Genomic DNA, 17,500 nt, shown 5'->3' on the forward strand with positions numbered 1-17,500 from the left:
CCTATATAAGAAAAAGACCCAAAAATCAGGACGGTCCCTATAAAATTGGGACATCTGGTCACCCTAGTTTTCAATGAGCCAAGACAATAAAATGGTCCCTGGTGGGGAAACTGCAAATTTCTGTGTGAACTTTAGTGTTTAATCAGTAAGCCCACAGTGGCGCGGCATGGCCAAGGCTTGTGACTTTAGGATCACAGAAGATGTGTTATAGCAGAGTGACACAATCTGATACTATGAGTTTAACCCTTACGTAAGGGTGAGAGAGGTGGGGATTTATTTTTATTCTGATGATGGATGGCTGTGCCATTGGGGGTACTTAAGCAGTTTATGAGCAGCCTCAGCCAATGAAAACACAGGATCCAGCTACTGTGAATGGTAAGCTCTGAGAAGTAGTTTTATGGGCTGATAACCAAACAGTAGATCTATGTTCTGACTGCCTGACAGAGTGCAGTTGCCTCTTAATGTGTATATAAACCTGTCATATTCACTCTATAAAAGCTTCTGCCCAGATTTTCAAGCCTCACTCACCATTATAATCCAGGATATGCATTTTTCTAGTAAAGAGTCTGTGAAATACTTTGAGTTCTATTGCATGATCCTCCTTTTTAAAATGAGTAAACTTTTCTAAAAGCAATATTTGCAGTTCAGCATTCAACCCCTACCAGTCCCCGTCATAAACCTACATGTGGTCACTTAATTAGGGCAAGCTTTTTCCACATTAGTGGGACAACTGTCTAACTTAAGTCAGTTCATGTGTGCAAGACTTCCCACCTTTTCACTACAGGTGAAGAAAGAGTAAAGAAGCTATGTACTACTGTTTACTCACCTCGATAGTCTTTCATAGCCATGGCCTCACTGAAATTGTACATCTTCACATACAGACAGATAAATTTGTTACTTAAAATTGATTTTGGGTGTCTCAATTTTTTTGCCACTTGTGACACCTTAAAGTGGGCCTCATTTCCTTTTCTGAAAATCTGGATCCTTTCCAATGTCTCAAGATAGGCTAATGATTTGGGGTACCCCCTGCTTTTTTTTAAACCTTGATCATATTCTAAGGCCAGAAGGAACCATTGAGATCATCTAGTCTGTCATCCTGTATAACACAGGTCATAGAACTTCCCCAAAATAATTCCTAGAGCATGTCATTTACTAAAACATAGACTCTTGATTTAAAAATTCTCAGTGATGGAGAAACTGCCATGACCCTTGGTAAACTTTTATTTGGTCCAACGGTTAATTACACTCGCTGTTATAAAACATGCATATGAAACATTTTTGCTATGAAATTCCTTTAGATCTTGGATACAATACAGCTCTATTAGCAATAGCTAAATCCAAATCTGATTTCAGTAAGTCAGAAAACAGCCCAACTTACTTGTGAATGGACTGACCACATTCTTACAGTTGCGTTGTGCTGCTTTTTTCAACTATTAAAACTGTTTTATAAGTATTTAATATTTAGCTTATTTTAGTTTTTTTATTAAAAACAGAATCTGTGCCATCTTGATGCTCTAACAAAGCAATGTACAAAGACAGCAATGGGTAGCTTTCTTATCAATCCCTGCTCTCCCTTGCATTCCCCGTTACAGCTCCTTACTGTTCTTTTAATAAGTCTATTTTTAAAAGTTAGAAATGGTATGGGGGTTTTAAAACACACATCAAAAACAAAATACCATACCAGCTTGATGGCAAAATGTGGCTAATAAATGAAAGGGAAATCAAACTAAAAAGCTGCAGTGGACCTTTCTCTTAAAAACCCTGTAAAAGCTGCTAGTGTTTGTGAATTTTTATATATGGATGATTCCTTAACAGAGGTTCTGTTCCATAGGTAGCATGCATGTCATGTGATGCTATAGCTGCCATGATGAGTGCTGCTGTAACAGGTAGGCAAACAACAGTAGGAAGGTCCTTATTACTTGCCAGAGCTTAAATTACTAGGGCCTGGGACAAACTTGCCTTGTGCACTAGTATAGTATCTCAACTTAAGAAATGAACAAACCTCTGTTAAGCCTGCCCTTTTAAGTGGGGGAGAGGAGAACTGTGATTCATTTCTCTCCTTTTGATATTGTGCACCTGCTGTCTGGCTACACTGAAATAGATTTACCACAATTTACATGTACAGAGGGAAAGGGTTTTGGTGAAATACTCTGCAAAATGTACGCTTTTATTGCAGAAAAACTTCGTCTTCCAGGAAATCTTCTCTTATGGAAAAGTCCAGTAAAATGTAATAAAGCATGCTTTTCTATTAACTTTTTTAATATCCTATTTTTATATACTATTTTTCAATAGATAGTTACATCCCTGTTATGGAATTCTATAGGATAGCTCAAATGACCTGCAGAAAAGATATAATTCATCCTCTGGTATAGGTTAGAGCAGCCCCAGAAAATGAGCAGCAAGCAGGTAAATGCATAAATCACAACCAACACCTCATTAGGCGAATACCATAGCATTTCAGATTTATTGGCTTGCAGATGAGAACATGGATTCCACTGAGATTGTTACAGCAGCTATACAACTAAGACGACGACATGATTTGTTGCCCAGCTTTCATTACAAGTGACAACAGAACAGAACTCGCATCCAAAAAATGTCAGTTGTTTGATACTATTGCTTTTGACAAACATGTCATATCTGCTCCTTACCATGCTGCCACGAATGGATTAGCTGAAACGCTTATCCAGACATCCAAGCAAGCAATTTATACTATGACTCCAAATAAAGGTAGCTCACAACACGCTATTAGGAATTTTCTTTGGCCTATAGGTATGCAGAATATTCTACTACAAATGAGCCATAACCTAAAGTCTTGCCTAGACTTGTTAAACCCAATCAACAAACCAGCTATTAAGTGATCAAATAGCCACGTGCAATTGTGCAGCTTTCACATGGGACAAGGCTTAGATGGCCCTATATCCTTGACTTGTGTTCGGTGAGTAAAAAGGATAAGGACAGAAAATGGTTGGAGGTGAGGTGAGCAGGATTTGGTCCTCCACCTAAACTTTTGGTCAAAGCTTATGAGTCTGAGAGGTGGGGAAATCAGTTATTCCTTTACCCTATCAACAATACAAAGAAGTATTTATTTCTTTGAAACGATAAGCTGGACTTATCAGTCACCTTATGAAACCCTTAAGAACTTAATTAACAGTAGCCAAGTAGGGTAAACAATCTTGTTTTAAATGGGGGGGGGAGGGGGGGGAAGAGAGGGAAGGAAATACTGACGGACTAGACACAGGTTTAAAATAGTACATTGTTAAATGATTGTCCTTTGATAAGGTCAGTGAAGTTGTTTTCCCTGGAGGCAGTGCAGCTTTAAAAATTCTGTATGCAGAGATAATAGGCCACTTTCTTATATGGCTTTTAACTGACAAACAATTATGTTAAAGTCTAAATTTGATTTGCCCCTCCCTGACTAGACCTTGTTGTATGCATCAGGTGAGAGCTTACGCTCAACCTGAAACTACACATTTGCTAGGTCTAGTCGCTGTAATAAAGGGTTCAGTCAACCTCGTCCTCTAAACTAACTTTAAGCAGCAAAACAGCAGCCCAGATCCTCAGAGGGAAGGGGGGCGGGGGGGCTCTAAATTTATTTTGAGGATCTGGACCAACATGTTTGTCCTGCTTTTGAAAGCTTGACATTTTGCTTTGAAGAGGCTGCTTCCAAACATCTGTATTTTGATAAGCAGTACTTAAAACCAATTTCTCAACAGGGCTGTAGCTGTATGCTCTACAATGGGAGCTGTGCAAATTAGTACAATGAGACAATACAGTGTCTGGCAATCTCACTCCCAAATGTTCTTCACCTGTACATAGTCCAAATGTATGAGGCAGTTTCCAAGGCTGCCAAGAGGTTCATGCCAAACCATTTGTGGCAATTTCCTGTGTAAGCTTGCCTATTAATGGTGCGTGCAGCAGAGAGGCCAGTGTAGCCTGTTTTATCAACTTTTTCTTGAAAGCCTCTGATGATGCCTATCTATTAAAATTGGTCCCTGAATATTAGATTTCTTCTCCTGAATTCCAGTCATCAGCAGCTGCCGAGTTAAGCCTAAGATGGGGCATAGGCATGCCTTTTAAAGCTGTTAATATTGCCTCAAAGATCAGCAAAAGGTCTTTTAAAACAAAGAAACCCCCCTGACCTGAACCTGAAGTGTGTTCCCCTGATCCAAAGGCTGGTAAACACTGTGGCAGTCCCTAGGCGAAATGTAGTGCAGATAGTCCTCATGTATCATTCTTGGGTTCCAAGAATGCCATGGCCACCTCCTACACGTGCGCGCAAACCCCATCCCACTAGAACTGGTAATACAATGACCAGAAATGATGCTATCCCTGTTAAAGATGGGGAAACAGAATAAAAACAACACAGAGATACTGATTATAAATTCTACACTTACGCAGGCATAAATCCAAAATAATTTCCCTGAAGCTAAAAGAATTACTCTGCATTTACTTTGGTATAATTGGGAGCAGAACTGGCCCCGTGTTCCATATTTCAGCATGCAAGAGTCACTACTATTTTACAAAATTCATTCCAAGTAGGAAGAAAAGGAAAAACGTAGAGCAGGTTGGTAAGGAGGGGCAGGGGGAGGTTAATTATTGCACTAAATTAGAAACTGCTTCACTTCTGACCTACTGTGCTCTCTGGAAGCTTGAGCAAAAGAGATATTAGCAAATGTGTGAAATATAATCCTTACTGGAGTTAACGAATGTTGAGTTCCAATACTGTCTAGCTACGGATCCTGTTAGGGGAAATCTGTATTTCTATAGGCCTTCCATGGCTGGCTGTAAGAGGAAGTATAAGAAACTGTCCCGGTGCTTGCTTGCCTGGCATTTTCTAGTAATAAAATATTGTTTCAAACCTGATTTGTTTAGATTTAAACTCTGGTAGCTTCTGTGTCTCTGCATTTGAGAGTTACAGAACTCTGATCTATCCTAGAGATGGATCAGAATGAAAAGCAGGTGTCTGAACATCTACAAAGTTTGGAGAAACAATGAGGAGTGTTAGGAATGGAACTCTAGAGCTAGAGACCGACCATTCCATGAAACAGAGGATAGATTGTAGCTATAAGACATGTATTTGGAGGTAGAAGCTGAGGTTATAGTACTTACAACACCACTTTATCTGATCATGACTTATAACATAGGGGATTAGAAGTTACTTTGAAAAGCTGTTACATTCTGCATGACTCTTCAGAGATCAATTTAAATCAGTTTCCCAAATTTTTGAAATCTGAGCTTCCCCACAGGAAAGTGAGACCATTTGCATTCTCTCACACACCATCGCTCCCTGATGTGTAGTTAAAGCTTTTTCCACCTTAATATATACATCTTCAGGCATTTCTTCCCAAACACCTCACTGGGTATATACTTCTTCTTTGCTTGTGTACTTTGATGAGCAGTGAAATAGAATAGTTAGCAATTTTTTTGTTTAAAGTATCGCCACTGATCTCTGAGAGCACCCACTGTAATAAATGGATTAGGATCACACCTTAAAGCTACTGTTTCAGGTTCTTGGCAAATTCAGGCAGATGCTTCATCAGTCACACTGCGTTCACATTCTGAAGTTTGTTTTTGTTTGTTTGTTCCAGCCATAACATCTGCTCTGCGGAACTACTAAGAACTTTGTCCATGCCACTTCCAGCTAATCCTCAGTGCCCTCTCCCCACATGGGGCATGTCCCACACTTTGAGAAACATTGACTTAAACTATCAAGCATCAATAAGGTCAACCCACCCACAGCACCCCCTGTTCAGCATAAAATGGGGGGGGGGAGGAGGGGAAGAGCACTATAAATGTTCAAATAAGCTGTACAAAAGGGCGTGGGTTTTCTTGGTACATGTTGTTGATGCCATGCTTGTTAAACACACAGGTGGTGAGGAGGGGAAGTGGTTTCTCTCCAAATGAAACACACAATTCTGTGTTTTTAAAAATAAAGCTGCATGTTTCCTTATCAGACATAGTAACGGACAGAACTTCATTGAAGGCAGGGGCATGATTAGCCAGAGATAATCATACCTTGGTGTGTAAAAGTGAAACTGAGTCCATTATTTTAATCAACTCACTACATTTTCTTGAGAGAGTTAGTTATCTATTCCTTGGCTTTTATCATTACTCTAGGTATCTCATTTAGAGACTGCGATAGTTCTGATTGCCAACCAATCCTATTTTCAGTTGCTTAAAACTTTGTTTGAATTTTACCTTTTGGGCTGAAATTTGCAATGTTGGTTGTCAGACTGAGAATGAGCGGAAGCTTTTGTGTTGTTGCTGTGAATGATGAAAGTGTGGGGTCTGGGGGCAGTTTTTTCTGCTGGGGGAAAAGGCTCTTCATACTTTTGTTACTGAAAACTTCAAGAGTAGATAGGAAAATGAACCTTGGCAGGGATAGCCATCCTGATTAGTAGATGTGCCGTCATGTGAACTAGTGACAATAATTTTTTGTTCTGGCTGGTTTATAAGCATTTAAAACCCGCACTTTGCTAATTTTATTGTATAACAAAATCCAGGGTGTATATGCAAAGTGCTAACTTTGGCGCTGTTCATGTAGATGTATATCAACTGAGTGGAAATTTCCATTGACTAGACTGTCTCTCAGTCCTCCATTAGAAGTGTGTTCAGAAGAAAGCTGTGTGCAATTCCTTGCAATAGGTAATAATGTTGTTGGCCTGGGAACGTGTATCAATGACCAGAACAAAACAAAAAAGCCAAGGAAAACCTGTTCAAATACTACCCACGCTGTCTTACCTGCACACTGGTAGCTTATCTGCTAGTGTTAAAGTTACATATGTAGGCATTTAAAAAAAAAAAGCCCATGATTATGTACTGAATGAATACATCCATGTAAGTTTAGTAGTATCTCCATATTTATTTATTACAGCAATGCCTTATAATCCATGCAAAACAACACAGTACATAGGTGTTTGTACTGCATTCTTTTTACAAGTGTAAACTGGTAGCTTCAAGCCCTAATTTATAGAGTGGCTCTGCATATGCACAAAAAGTACCAAATAAACTTTTGTGCCCTCAAATTAATAAAGAGCTTGATACTCAAATGAACTGTTGCAAGAAACATTTGAATAGGGACTAATAGCTTGCAGGCCAAGTTCCAATCCTAGTCAACTGACTCTATTCTAAATCCCTCTAATGCAAACACTGACAGATGTTTAGCTAGAGAGGCTCAATTCACCCCAGTCAGCTGCTGCACATCATCTAGATTCAACCCTGGAACGGGGCAACTAGCGTTTGCACCACTACCTTTCCTCAGTAGAAAGCATCTTCAAAGTTGGAGCTGGTGTAGGCTGTCCAGCTATGTGCCTAATCAGTACACCCCTCCCACCTCAGACTCCGGCTGCCTACAGGCCCATGGCAGCCTGGGAGGTTACTGCAATGCTTCTTTCATTTCAAGGGACCCACTTGCAGAAGCTGGCATAATTCATGACTGAATGTTGCCTTGCGAGTTTTGTGGTGTAACTTGGTAGAAGTATTGCCTATGATAAAGCTAAGGCAGCTTATTGATCTATCTGTTACAGCTCTGAATAGTAATCACAGTCAAAAAAAATTATAGTTTCTGAGAGTGTCACAGAAACACTAACCGATGACAGAAAATCAGTGCATTGGACAAGAGGTCATTTAAGGATCTGCTCACTTCAATACTATTTGACTTAGACAATGTTCCTGGTTAACAAGTGTTTTTATATTGGGGGGGGGGAGGGAACATACAGACAAACTCATGAGGTCATTTTTCCAATGGTAGCTGCAAGATGGCAAGCTGAACTTTTTTTAAACTTTACCGTTATCCTGAGTAGAGGCTCTATGAAAACAGCTGAGTCTGCACAACCTGAAAAATACAGGATGTGTGTGTCTGACTTCAGTGCCTGCACTTAAATAACCCATATTGTCTAACAATATACAGTAAGATAATTATCTTACACGGCCCATGTGAATCTAGCTAACAAAAGCCAACTGGGTAGGGAAAAAAATCTAGAAAGTGAAATACTATAAAAAGTACCCTTTAAGGGTTGTTAATTTGGACTGTGGGTTAGTTTTCAGCTTTGTCAGCAATATCTGACTTCCAAACAGCTGATCCAAGATTATTTGGATGGTGGGAGTTGGAACATGCTTAAGCTATAAAACAGAACTAGAAACCACATGTCCTATATAAACAAGTTCCAGGTTTCTGCTCTTGGACGTGCCATAATCATGTTCAGCCAGACAATAACACAGTGCAACTCTTGTGCTTTAAAAGTTTAAAAATGCCTTGGGAAAAAAAAATGAACTCCATGCACTTGTTTCATAATGAACTCTGATTTGGCAAAGTTTTTGTTTATCCAGGAACCATGTCGCACACAAATATTTCCCGGAGCTCTACAGAGAGAGAGAAATGCTTACATCATGGCATCAAAATCCTCTGCAGGTCATTCAAAACGCTTTTCCATAGAAAAGTGATTGATTCCTACTGTAACAACAACAAATGTTGCTCTCACTTGTTTATCCTGGGGTCTGTGGCAGGAAGTAGGTTTTGCCTTTAATCTGTGGGAAGGAGGAATACAAATACAGGTGTGTGGAGGGTGATCTGTACTTGGTGCGCGCGCACACCCAGACTCACCCAAACTGCAACTTATTCCTTCCTGTGCCTTAAAGGGGAGTCAGCCCAGGCAAAGAGCAGGCAGTGGCACTAACTTCCTTGTCCTCAGGGTCTGAGAGACATGTCATTGCATCTTCTGCTGGGGAGTCCAGAGGAGCCCAAAAGCAGCTCAGAGGACAATAGTGTGTCCCCTGAACCCAGCACTTGCTGCACCTCATTCAGCTCACCCTCTTTTGACTAAGAACTGGTCCGTTCCTCCTCCTTTTCCTCCCACCACCACTCTGCTCACAGGTAAAGGGAGAGTTAGGAAAAACTTTCGGCCATTGTAGTCCCCCCCCACCCCCCAATGGACTTTTTTCCCCCTTCAGGAGTCATTGCCTGGGTTTCTAGTGGCAGAGGCTAGAGAAAACCTGGGCTGAACAAAGTCCATGGTTTTTAGAGATGTAGCAACACTAGTTTCTGGTGTCTGTCGGGCTCCACAAAGTTTGATTTGCTTTTCTTCATTTACGTATGCTCACACTTCTCTTTAATCTTGTGAAGCAGTTTGTTCATACTCACATGGGGGTCAATGGAGCCAGGATTTCTCCCATACTGGTCTGCACTGATATTTGCAATACAAAACCAACTTATGAGGATATAAAGCAAACTCACCAGAAACCAACCAAAAAATCATCCTGCTGAGGCTCAGAATCTATGCTCTATGTAAATGCTCTGCTTTTCAACCTCTACGGGACTCCAGTAGCCTTTCACTCAAATTTCCCAGTCTAACCCTTCTGCCATGTATGTGCTCGTTAAGCTCCACAGTAACCAGTCTGACCACTTATTTTTTAGAAGATGACTTTCAAATTATAGACAGCATTGTCCTAATTAAAGTGCATAGATGCAACTAGCCCCTTTTATGAAGAAGTGGGGCTGTTGATTAATCGCAGTTAACTCACGTGATTAACTCAAAAAATTAATTGATTAAAAATCTGATTAATTACACTGTTAAACAATACAATACCAACTGAAATTTATTGAACATTTTGGATGTTTTTCTACATTTTCAAATATATTGATCTCAATTACAACAGAATACAAAATGTAGAGTGCTCAGTTTATAATTTTTATTAAATATTTGCACTGTAAAAATGATAAACAAAATAAATAGGATTTTTCAATTCACCTCATATAAGACTGTAATGCAATCTCTTTATTGTGCAACTGCAATTTACAAATGTAATTTATTTATTTTTTGGTTACGTAACTGCACTCAAAAACAAAACAGTGTAAAACTTCAGCACCTACAAGACCAGTCAGTACTACTTCTTGTTCAGCCAATCACTAAGACAAACCAGTTTGTTTACATTTACGGGAGATAATGCTGCCAGCTTCTTGTTTACAATGTCACCTGAAAGTGAGAACAGCCATTCCTATTGCACTTTTGTAGCCGACATTGCAAGGTATTTACATGCCAGATATGCTAAACATTCGTATGTCCCTTCATGCTTCGGCCACCATTCCAGAGGACAGGCTTCCATGCTGATGATGCTTTTTTTTTTTTTTTTTAAAAAGTGTTAATTAAATTTGTGACTGAACTCCTTGGGGGAGAATAGTATGTCTCCTGCTCTGTTTTACCCACATACTGCTATATATTTCATGTTAAAGCAGTCTTCGATGATGACCCAGCACATGTTGTTGTTCATTTTAAGAACACTTTCACTGCAGATTTGACAAAACACAAAGAAGGTACCAATGTGAGATTTCTAAAGATAGCTACAGCACTTGACCCAAGGTTTAAGAATCTGAAGTGCCATCCAAAATCTGAGAGGGACAAAGTGTGGAGCATGCTTTCAGAAGTCTTAAAAGAGTAACACTCTGATGTGGAAACTACAGAACCCGAACCACCAAAAAAGAAAATCAACCCTCTGCTGATGGCATCTGACTCAAATGATGAAATTGAACATGTGTCAGTCTACACTGCTTTGGATCATTATCAAGCAGAAACCCTCATTAGCATGGACGCATGTCCTTTGGAATGGTGGTTGAAGCATGAAGGGACATAGGAATCTTTAACATATCTGGCACGTAAATATCTTATGACGCCGGCTACAACAGTGCCATGGGAACGTCTGTTCTCACTTTCAGGTGACATTGTAAACGAGAAGCAGGCAGCACTATCTCCTGCCAATGTAAACAAACTTGTTTGTCTTAGTGATTGGCTGAACAAGTAGATGTACTGAGTGGACTTGTAGGCGCTAAAGTTTTAAATAGTATTTTTCAATTCACCTCATACAAGTACTGTAATACAGTCTCTCTCTCATGAAAGTTGAACTTACAAATGTAGAATTATGTTCAAAAATAAAACTATTTCTTTTGTTTGCTATAGCACAAATATTTGTAAATCAAAAAAGTGAGCACTGTACACTTTGTGTTCTATGTTGTAATTGAAATCAATATATTTGAAAATATAGAAAACATCCAAAAATATTTATATACATGGTATTCTATTATTTAACAGTGCGATTAATCACTTGACAGTCCTACAAAGAAACATTGCAAAACTCTGCTCCCCCAGGATGAGCAATGATTTTGAGGACAAGGTTGAGTGAAATAGCATACTTTTTTTTATTATAGTTAACCATGTGGCAAAGAGCAAGTGAACAGATTTTGCACACTGCTAAAATTTCATGACATTAGTGAATGTAACTGAAAGTAAAATAACTTTTTCTTCCTATGCAAATTCAACAGATGTTTAGCCTATAAAGAATAAGGGCACCTAACTGGATAGAAAAAGGCTGTGTTATACTATGTGAGCTAAAGTCTCTTCTCCAGCCGAGCTGTGCTCAGTGCAGGACTGGGGGAGGGGAGGAAAAGCTGGCTTTTAAGCTCCCTTTACACTTCCCTGAGCCTGGGACTGAGAAGAAACTGAGCCCCAAGGCTGCTCTAACTTACACCTAGCTGCCCACAGCTTCAAGAGGCCATTCCAGCAGCCAGAGCTCAACTTGGCTCAGGGACTCTGTGGCCACACCCACTTCCTTGTGGAGGTGCCCTTACTCTGGTGCGTGGAAAGAGTGGTGTATGATTTGCCAAGGTGACTGTATCCCATCCAAAGATTGTCCTGAGCACAGACAGTCCTCAAGAGGCAAGTTAAGAAAACTATAGGATTGCCTTGTACTGCTTGAAACAGTGCAGAGCAGCTGTTGAGGTCCATAGATCTGACCCCATGTTTTGTGCTTCCCAGTAACTGGGAAAACGGGCATTTAGCCTACAGTGTCTATTTTTCATCTGTATTATACTGGTTACTCTTTATGCTTAAATTATGTGGCTTTCTACTATAAAATGACTGAGGCTGACCACAATCTTTGAGCTTAGCTTTATTATATTAATATGGGCAGCCACATCTCCTCCTATATCAACATGTTCAGGCAAACATGTACATCTTTTACTAAATGCTGCTCTCCACTTACACTGCAGAGGAGAGCAAAAGCAGTAAGGAATTGGGTAGTGATGCAGAAGGGAGTTGCCTGTCTAATTAAATTAACTCCTCTTCTGCACCTTCTCCCCTTCTTGCAGCAATAGAAGGATGCAGGTGCAATGGAAAAATAAAAGCAATACTGCCTGAGAGGAAGTAACTGGGGAGAGTGAGAGTCCAGACAGCAATGAGGGATCCAGATTGGCTCCCTTTATGCACTCCTGAATCATGATCCCATGGGGATTCAAACCACAGAGGTTTTTCAAATTGCACTCCCTTCCCCAAAGCACAAGAGCTGGAGTTGGTCCTTCTTCAGAGGAGAATGGGAAGATAACTCTGCCGATTATACTCTTCTCTTTGTTTCGTTAAAGTTTTTGTTTAGGAATTTCCATAGTTTTAGAGGTAACTTTAAAAAAACAGGACTGCATGGGACCTTTAGGTCAAAAGGATCAATATAACTTTGGACATAGAGACTTGAGCATCGTATGAGATCTGTGTGGATCATTCATTACACAGCTTATGAGGCCCACAGGAGTCCCTGTAGGATTGAGTTTGGACTTGAAATCTACACACTTACAGTGCATCTAGCTTGCTGGTACACATTAGGACTTTAAGAACTCCATGGCCTGTGATTATATTGAACTCCAGGCTAGAGGTGGGGTGGGGGGCATGAAAAGAAGGCGTGTATTTGGGGGAGGGAAGATAGAAAACATTTTCTATCTAGCTCTAGAGCTTGCAGGTTTATAAATCATATGGCATTCACAGGCATGGGAGTGGTTAATTGACATGGTGGTAAAAAGTGAGAAGCCCAAGGAGCTTTTTCTATACTGGGCTCACGCTGGCAGGCTCACCTGTACAGCTGGACTGGTAGAAGCACTAGTGGAGAATTATTTTTGATACAATTCTCTACTACAATCAAGGCCTAAAGAAAGAAGGCCATGTTGGTCTCCTTGGTCATTCAATACTTGTTCCCTCCACCTAGACTACAATTGCTAACTAGTGCCAACTGGGTGGAGTTTTTTTTTAATTTTGTTTTGGTTTTTTTGCTTTGAACACCAGTCCACTAGAGACTGGACAGAGCCCACAAAAGGGATCTCCTGTAGGGCTTTAAACACCCGTTAGATAGTACCAGCTTTCAGGCTCTACCAATCTGGCCTGGATTTGGACCAACAGCATCTGAGCTGATCCTCAGCCATCTAGCCCCTTCTTTCCTGGCTGAGTCAAATGTAGTGTAAAAACCTTAATTTAGGAGTACAGTAGCAGACTGCTGAGTACGTGTCTCAAGCAAGTCACAAGCTGTGCTATACATTTATGTCTCTTCGCAATCACAGATATCCCACTTCTAGCCTGAAGTGCTGTTCTTAACCTTCAGCTTGCACGTGAATACAAATTATTTCAGTGCTACAAAATGTGTGAGCAGTTCTATTCCTTACAAGAACTTTGTACATTCTGTGGTCACGATTCTTCGTAATCACATTGTAGGGTGACTATTGAGAGAACTGTTTCTAGCACCTTCCATCGGAGGTTCTCAAAATATATTACAAACTTTAATTAATGAAACCTCACCCAATCCTGGTGAGGTGGGTAAGCACTACCACCCCCATTCTACAGATGGATAAATGGAGGCACACGTGTGACTTGGCCATGGTTGCTTTAAGACCATGTTAGAGCCAGAAAAGAGAATTCAGACCTCCTAAGGTCCCTGTTCCAATCATTAGATCCCACCACACCTATTGTAAAAAGGAATGTTCACCCTTCCCCTAGCCATGGCTACCAGTTTTATGTGCTGAACTCCTGGCCTGGTGGGAGCTATTCTCAGGCTTTTCACAACTTGTATGATATTTGCGGGGGAGGATGGAGAGGGAAGGGAATAAAGATTTTTCAGTGTCTCATTGAAACATGTTGTAAAATGCTTCATAACAAGAGCAAGAGATATTTATACCTGTCTGAAACTGAATCCAAACAGAGACAGTCTTGTTGCCAATGAGGGAAACTTGGCAGGACTGTTTTTTTGCGTCGCCAGTGTCTGTCTGTGTGGGAAGCTTTGAACAAAGAAGCTCTAGTCCCCTAGGGTCCTGCCACTCCCAGGGCAAAACCAGTCCCTTCCCCTTTTTCCTCTTACTCTCTCACACGCATGCACTCTTGCGCTTGCGCTCTCAGTACCACTAGCTACAACAACAACAAATTAAAACCTACAATGCTGGTAAACTTACAGGAAAGGGAGATTTGAAAAAAAGAGAGAGAGCTGGAGCAAAGCCAACGTCCCCGAATGACTCCAGCTCACCAGCCCGCCCCTGAATGACGTGCTCCACCCCCTTCTCCCCAGAGGGCAGCCATGGCTAACCCTTATTCTCCTCATAAGAGAGAGGCATTCCCCTTCTCCCTCTCTGGGTTTCTAGTTAGTTTGAGAGCTCAGGAACCTTGCAACTTTATCTTGCATTTAAAAGGAAAGCAAAGATGAAGCATAAAGGGGCAATGTTAACAGACTTTCCTCAAAAATCAAGCAGCAAAACCCTTTGCATCAGTCAGAGGAAACAAAAGCTGGACAAGACACAGTGCAAGGCAAGTTACGGTACCAAGGATTCGGCATGCCTCTGGCCACGTGGCACAGGGGATATGTCACTGCCCACACACAACTTAAAATTCCATATTACTCTCTCCGCTTCCCCACACCGAACTCAAACCCTAAAACCAGAAGGGCTCTCATCCCATGTGCAACACTAGAGGGGAAGGGGGGGGGGGGCGTGTGGGATGTCATCTACACCAAAGCTAGCACTAATTATGGCTGGTAATTTGTTCCAAGTATTTAGTTTTTATTTTTCCTTATGCTATTTATCTGTGGCCAGACTTGAATTGTTACAAATGTGTTCGTTGTTTGAAGTTATTCAGAGAGTGGCCCATTCAAGCATGCTCTAGTCTATGCATTGTTCTCAAGGTGCTCGCTACGAGTGAGGCTGCGAGCGAGCATTGGCCACCTAACGTGGTGCTCCCTAACGGCTGGCCTAACCTTTTTCTCTCCAGGAGTGGGGCTTGGCTAAGTTTCAAGATGGCCATGTTAACACTTCCAGCACACAATTCTGTGTGTCCGCTTTCATGTGAGTACTCACAAGACTTTTTTACTTTTTCTCTGTACATTCTTGCAAGCCAAAAGAAGTGCTTGTATGAAAGTTCACAGAAAGCAAATTAAGAAAGTCTCAAACACTGGTCAAACTCAGCCGGTGGTTTGCATTCAAATGGATGTTTGTACCTGAGGATGTGGCCAGCTGCTACCACAGCCCCTTGGAGATTGCTCTTACACGTGTATGGGCGAGGGGGAAACACAGGAAATACCTCCCTGGGTGTCTCTCTCAACCTCTCCCCATTCTCTTCTGGGCCACTCAAGTGTCTACTGCATAGAAAGAAACACACTGACTCAGGTGTCACTAAAATGTTTAATTTTAAATTTGTGGGTGTTGAAGCTTGAATAGGAGGTGATGGGCTGCTGAATTCAGGGTACTGCCAGAAGCGGAGGGTAGGGAGCTGTAGGTAAGAGGGGATGCAGGCATAAGAAGCAGTGGGTGGGATAAGAGGAATTACATGAGAGGGGGCTAGCAGCTGAGAATTACAGCTCTGTGGATCCATCTACTTACACCTCTAACACTTCATACGTACGACTAAAGCAATAAAAATTATAAAGTTAGCTTCACATGGATGACTACTAGAATTATTATTCCCCAAACTTTTATTGTGGGCTTGAGTTCTGAAAGATGAAATCATAATGTTGGCCAAATGCAAGATGGGGGAAGGGAGGTCTATTTATTTATTCATTTATGACAAATTGTAATGAATAAATCTTTGGCCAGCTAGTAACTAACCTGTATGGGTCCTTAGATGAGCTTTGAGATGGGAAGATTTGCCATAAACTTTTTCGCACCCCACGTAGTGGCATTTGTGCTTTTTCTGGGGTGACTCGGGGTCAGCCCGGTTCCTTCCCCGTCTGCTCCTTTGTTTGGGGCTTGGCTCGCTTACTGCAGCCAGGCTAGTAGGTGTGGCTGCTTTTCCTTCTCCACGCTTGCTGGTTGGGGAGACACTTTCCTCCCCAAACTGAGGAGGAAAAGAAGGACTTAGTTTTTCCCTGTGATCGATGCTCTCTGTTTTTTCCATCCGAACGGTTGCAGAGTTTGGGACGTGCTGGTTGAGATCTGCTAAAATCCTGGCCACCACAAACAGCGACGATCCATTGTCTTTCCCGGTCTCTCTTACTTCCCGCTTATTTTCTCCATTTGATGGAGGAGGAGGTACTGCTGCATCAGGTCGGGGATCTGCGTCCCCTTTGGGACTGTGGATAATAGCACGATTGGACATAGAAACAAGGCACTCGGCTGCAAAATGATCCACGTATGCTGCTGTTGCCATTTTTCATAGGTGTGTTTAAAAAAAAAATTGCACGTTTTCCCTTTTTAAAAAAAATAAAATAAAAGCAGACTTTTCCCCTCCTATTTCTTAGGATCCCTTTGTAGAAGCGAGGGCTGACTGAGCAGCTATCCTAAATGCACTCTGTTTGTAAAGATTGCACCCAGCTTGTCACTAAAGAGAAAAGGCATTTAAAGTCCAGTGAAATAAAACAGAGCAAATCCTAACTCTGGCAGCTTGTTGCTTTAAGTGGGAATTAACGCTGATCTTCTAGAGTGCAATGAAATGACAAAAATGCAGTTTCTCTAACCCGTCCATTGCATTGTGACAGTAGAATAAGCTTTCCCCGTTATTGCTCCTCTGAGTGTTTCAGAGCCCCATGGGGGCGTGGCATGGAAAAACATCTGGGTGTGATGTCACAGAGAAGCCACATCCTGGGTTGATCAGGTTAGCAATGAACATAGACTTCAGCTGCTGCTGCTGCACTGAGAGAGAGAGAGAGAGAAAAAACAGCAACGTGCAGACACAGAGATGTGGCTGTGAGCTTGGAGTCAGCAATGGAATAAAAGCAGGCAAATGAAACAAAGAATGTGATTGGTTCGGAGAAGGTGTTGCATAAGCCAATCGAAGTGTCTATGTAGAAACCTCCACATTTGCAAATTTCAAGGAGCCAATTAAATTCTTCTTACTTTATGACTCAGCAGGAGGCAGAAATTGAAGATTATCTTTGGCTTATTTCTGTGAAATCTTCCTTGCAGAAACAAGCTCATTGATTCTGGGGTGTTTTAGATGATACAGAAAAGTAATAGGCTAGTGAACTGAATGCGCGTGCGCTTGCTTGCTCTCTCTCTCTCACGCTCCATGAACTTTAGTTTTCCGGGTTGTGCAATGATTAACCACGTCATTGTTTTCTAATGTTGTTCCTTCTGTAGTTCCTTAACAACTTCAGGGCATGGTATATTTAACCTTTTATTAGTTGAGGCAATTTAATAGGCATTGATTTCTAAAAGGCAGGAATTAAACAACTTTCTAAATGTGAATGAGACAACTAGCATAGGAAAAGGGAAAGCTTT

At 41.2% G+C, this 17,500-nt stretch overlaps 1 protein-coding gene across 1 annotated transcript in view; it reads right to left on the bottom strand.

The window, feature by feature from the left end:
• Positions 1-16,946, bottom strand: part of KLF13 (KLF transcription factor 13) — a 38,853-nt gene extending 21,907 nt beyond the window's left edge. The window contains exon 1 of the mRNA XM_074964747.1: positions 15,890-16,946. Within this exon, the coding sequence (XP_074820848.1) occupies positions 15,890-16,430 (541 nt within the window). The 5' untranslated portion in view covers positions 16,431-16,946. The remainder of the gene's footprint in view (positions 1-15,889) is intronic.
• Between the last annotated feature and the right edge of the window lie 554 nt (positions 16,947-17,500).

Source organism: Natator depressus, chromosome 10 (assembly GCF_965152275.1).
Source record: "Natator depressus isolate rNatDep1 chromosome 10, rNatDep2.hap1, whole genome shotgun sequence".
NCBI classification, from domain to species: domain Eukaryota; kingdom Metazoa; phylum Chordata; order Testudines; family Cheloniidae; genus Natator; species Natator depressus.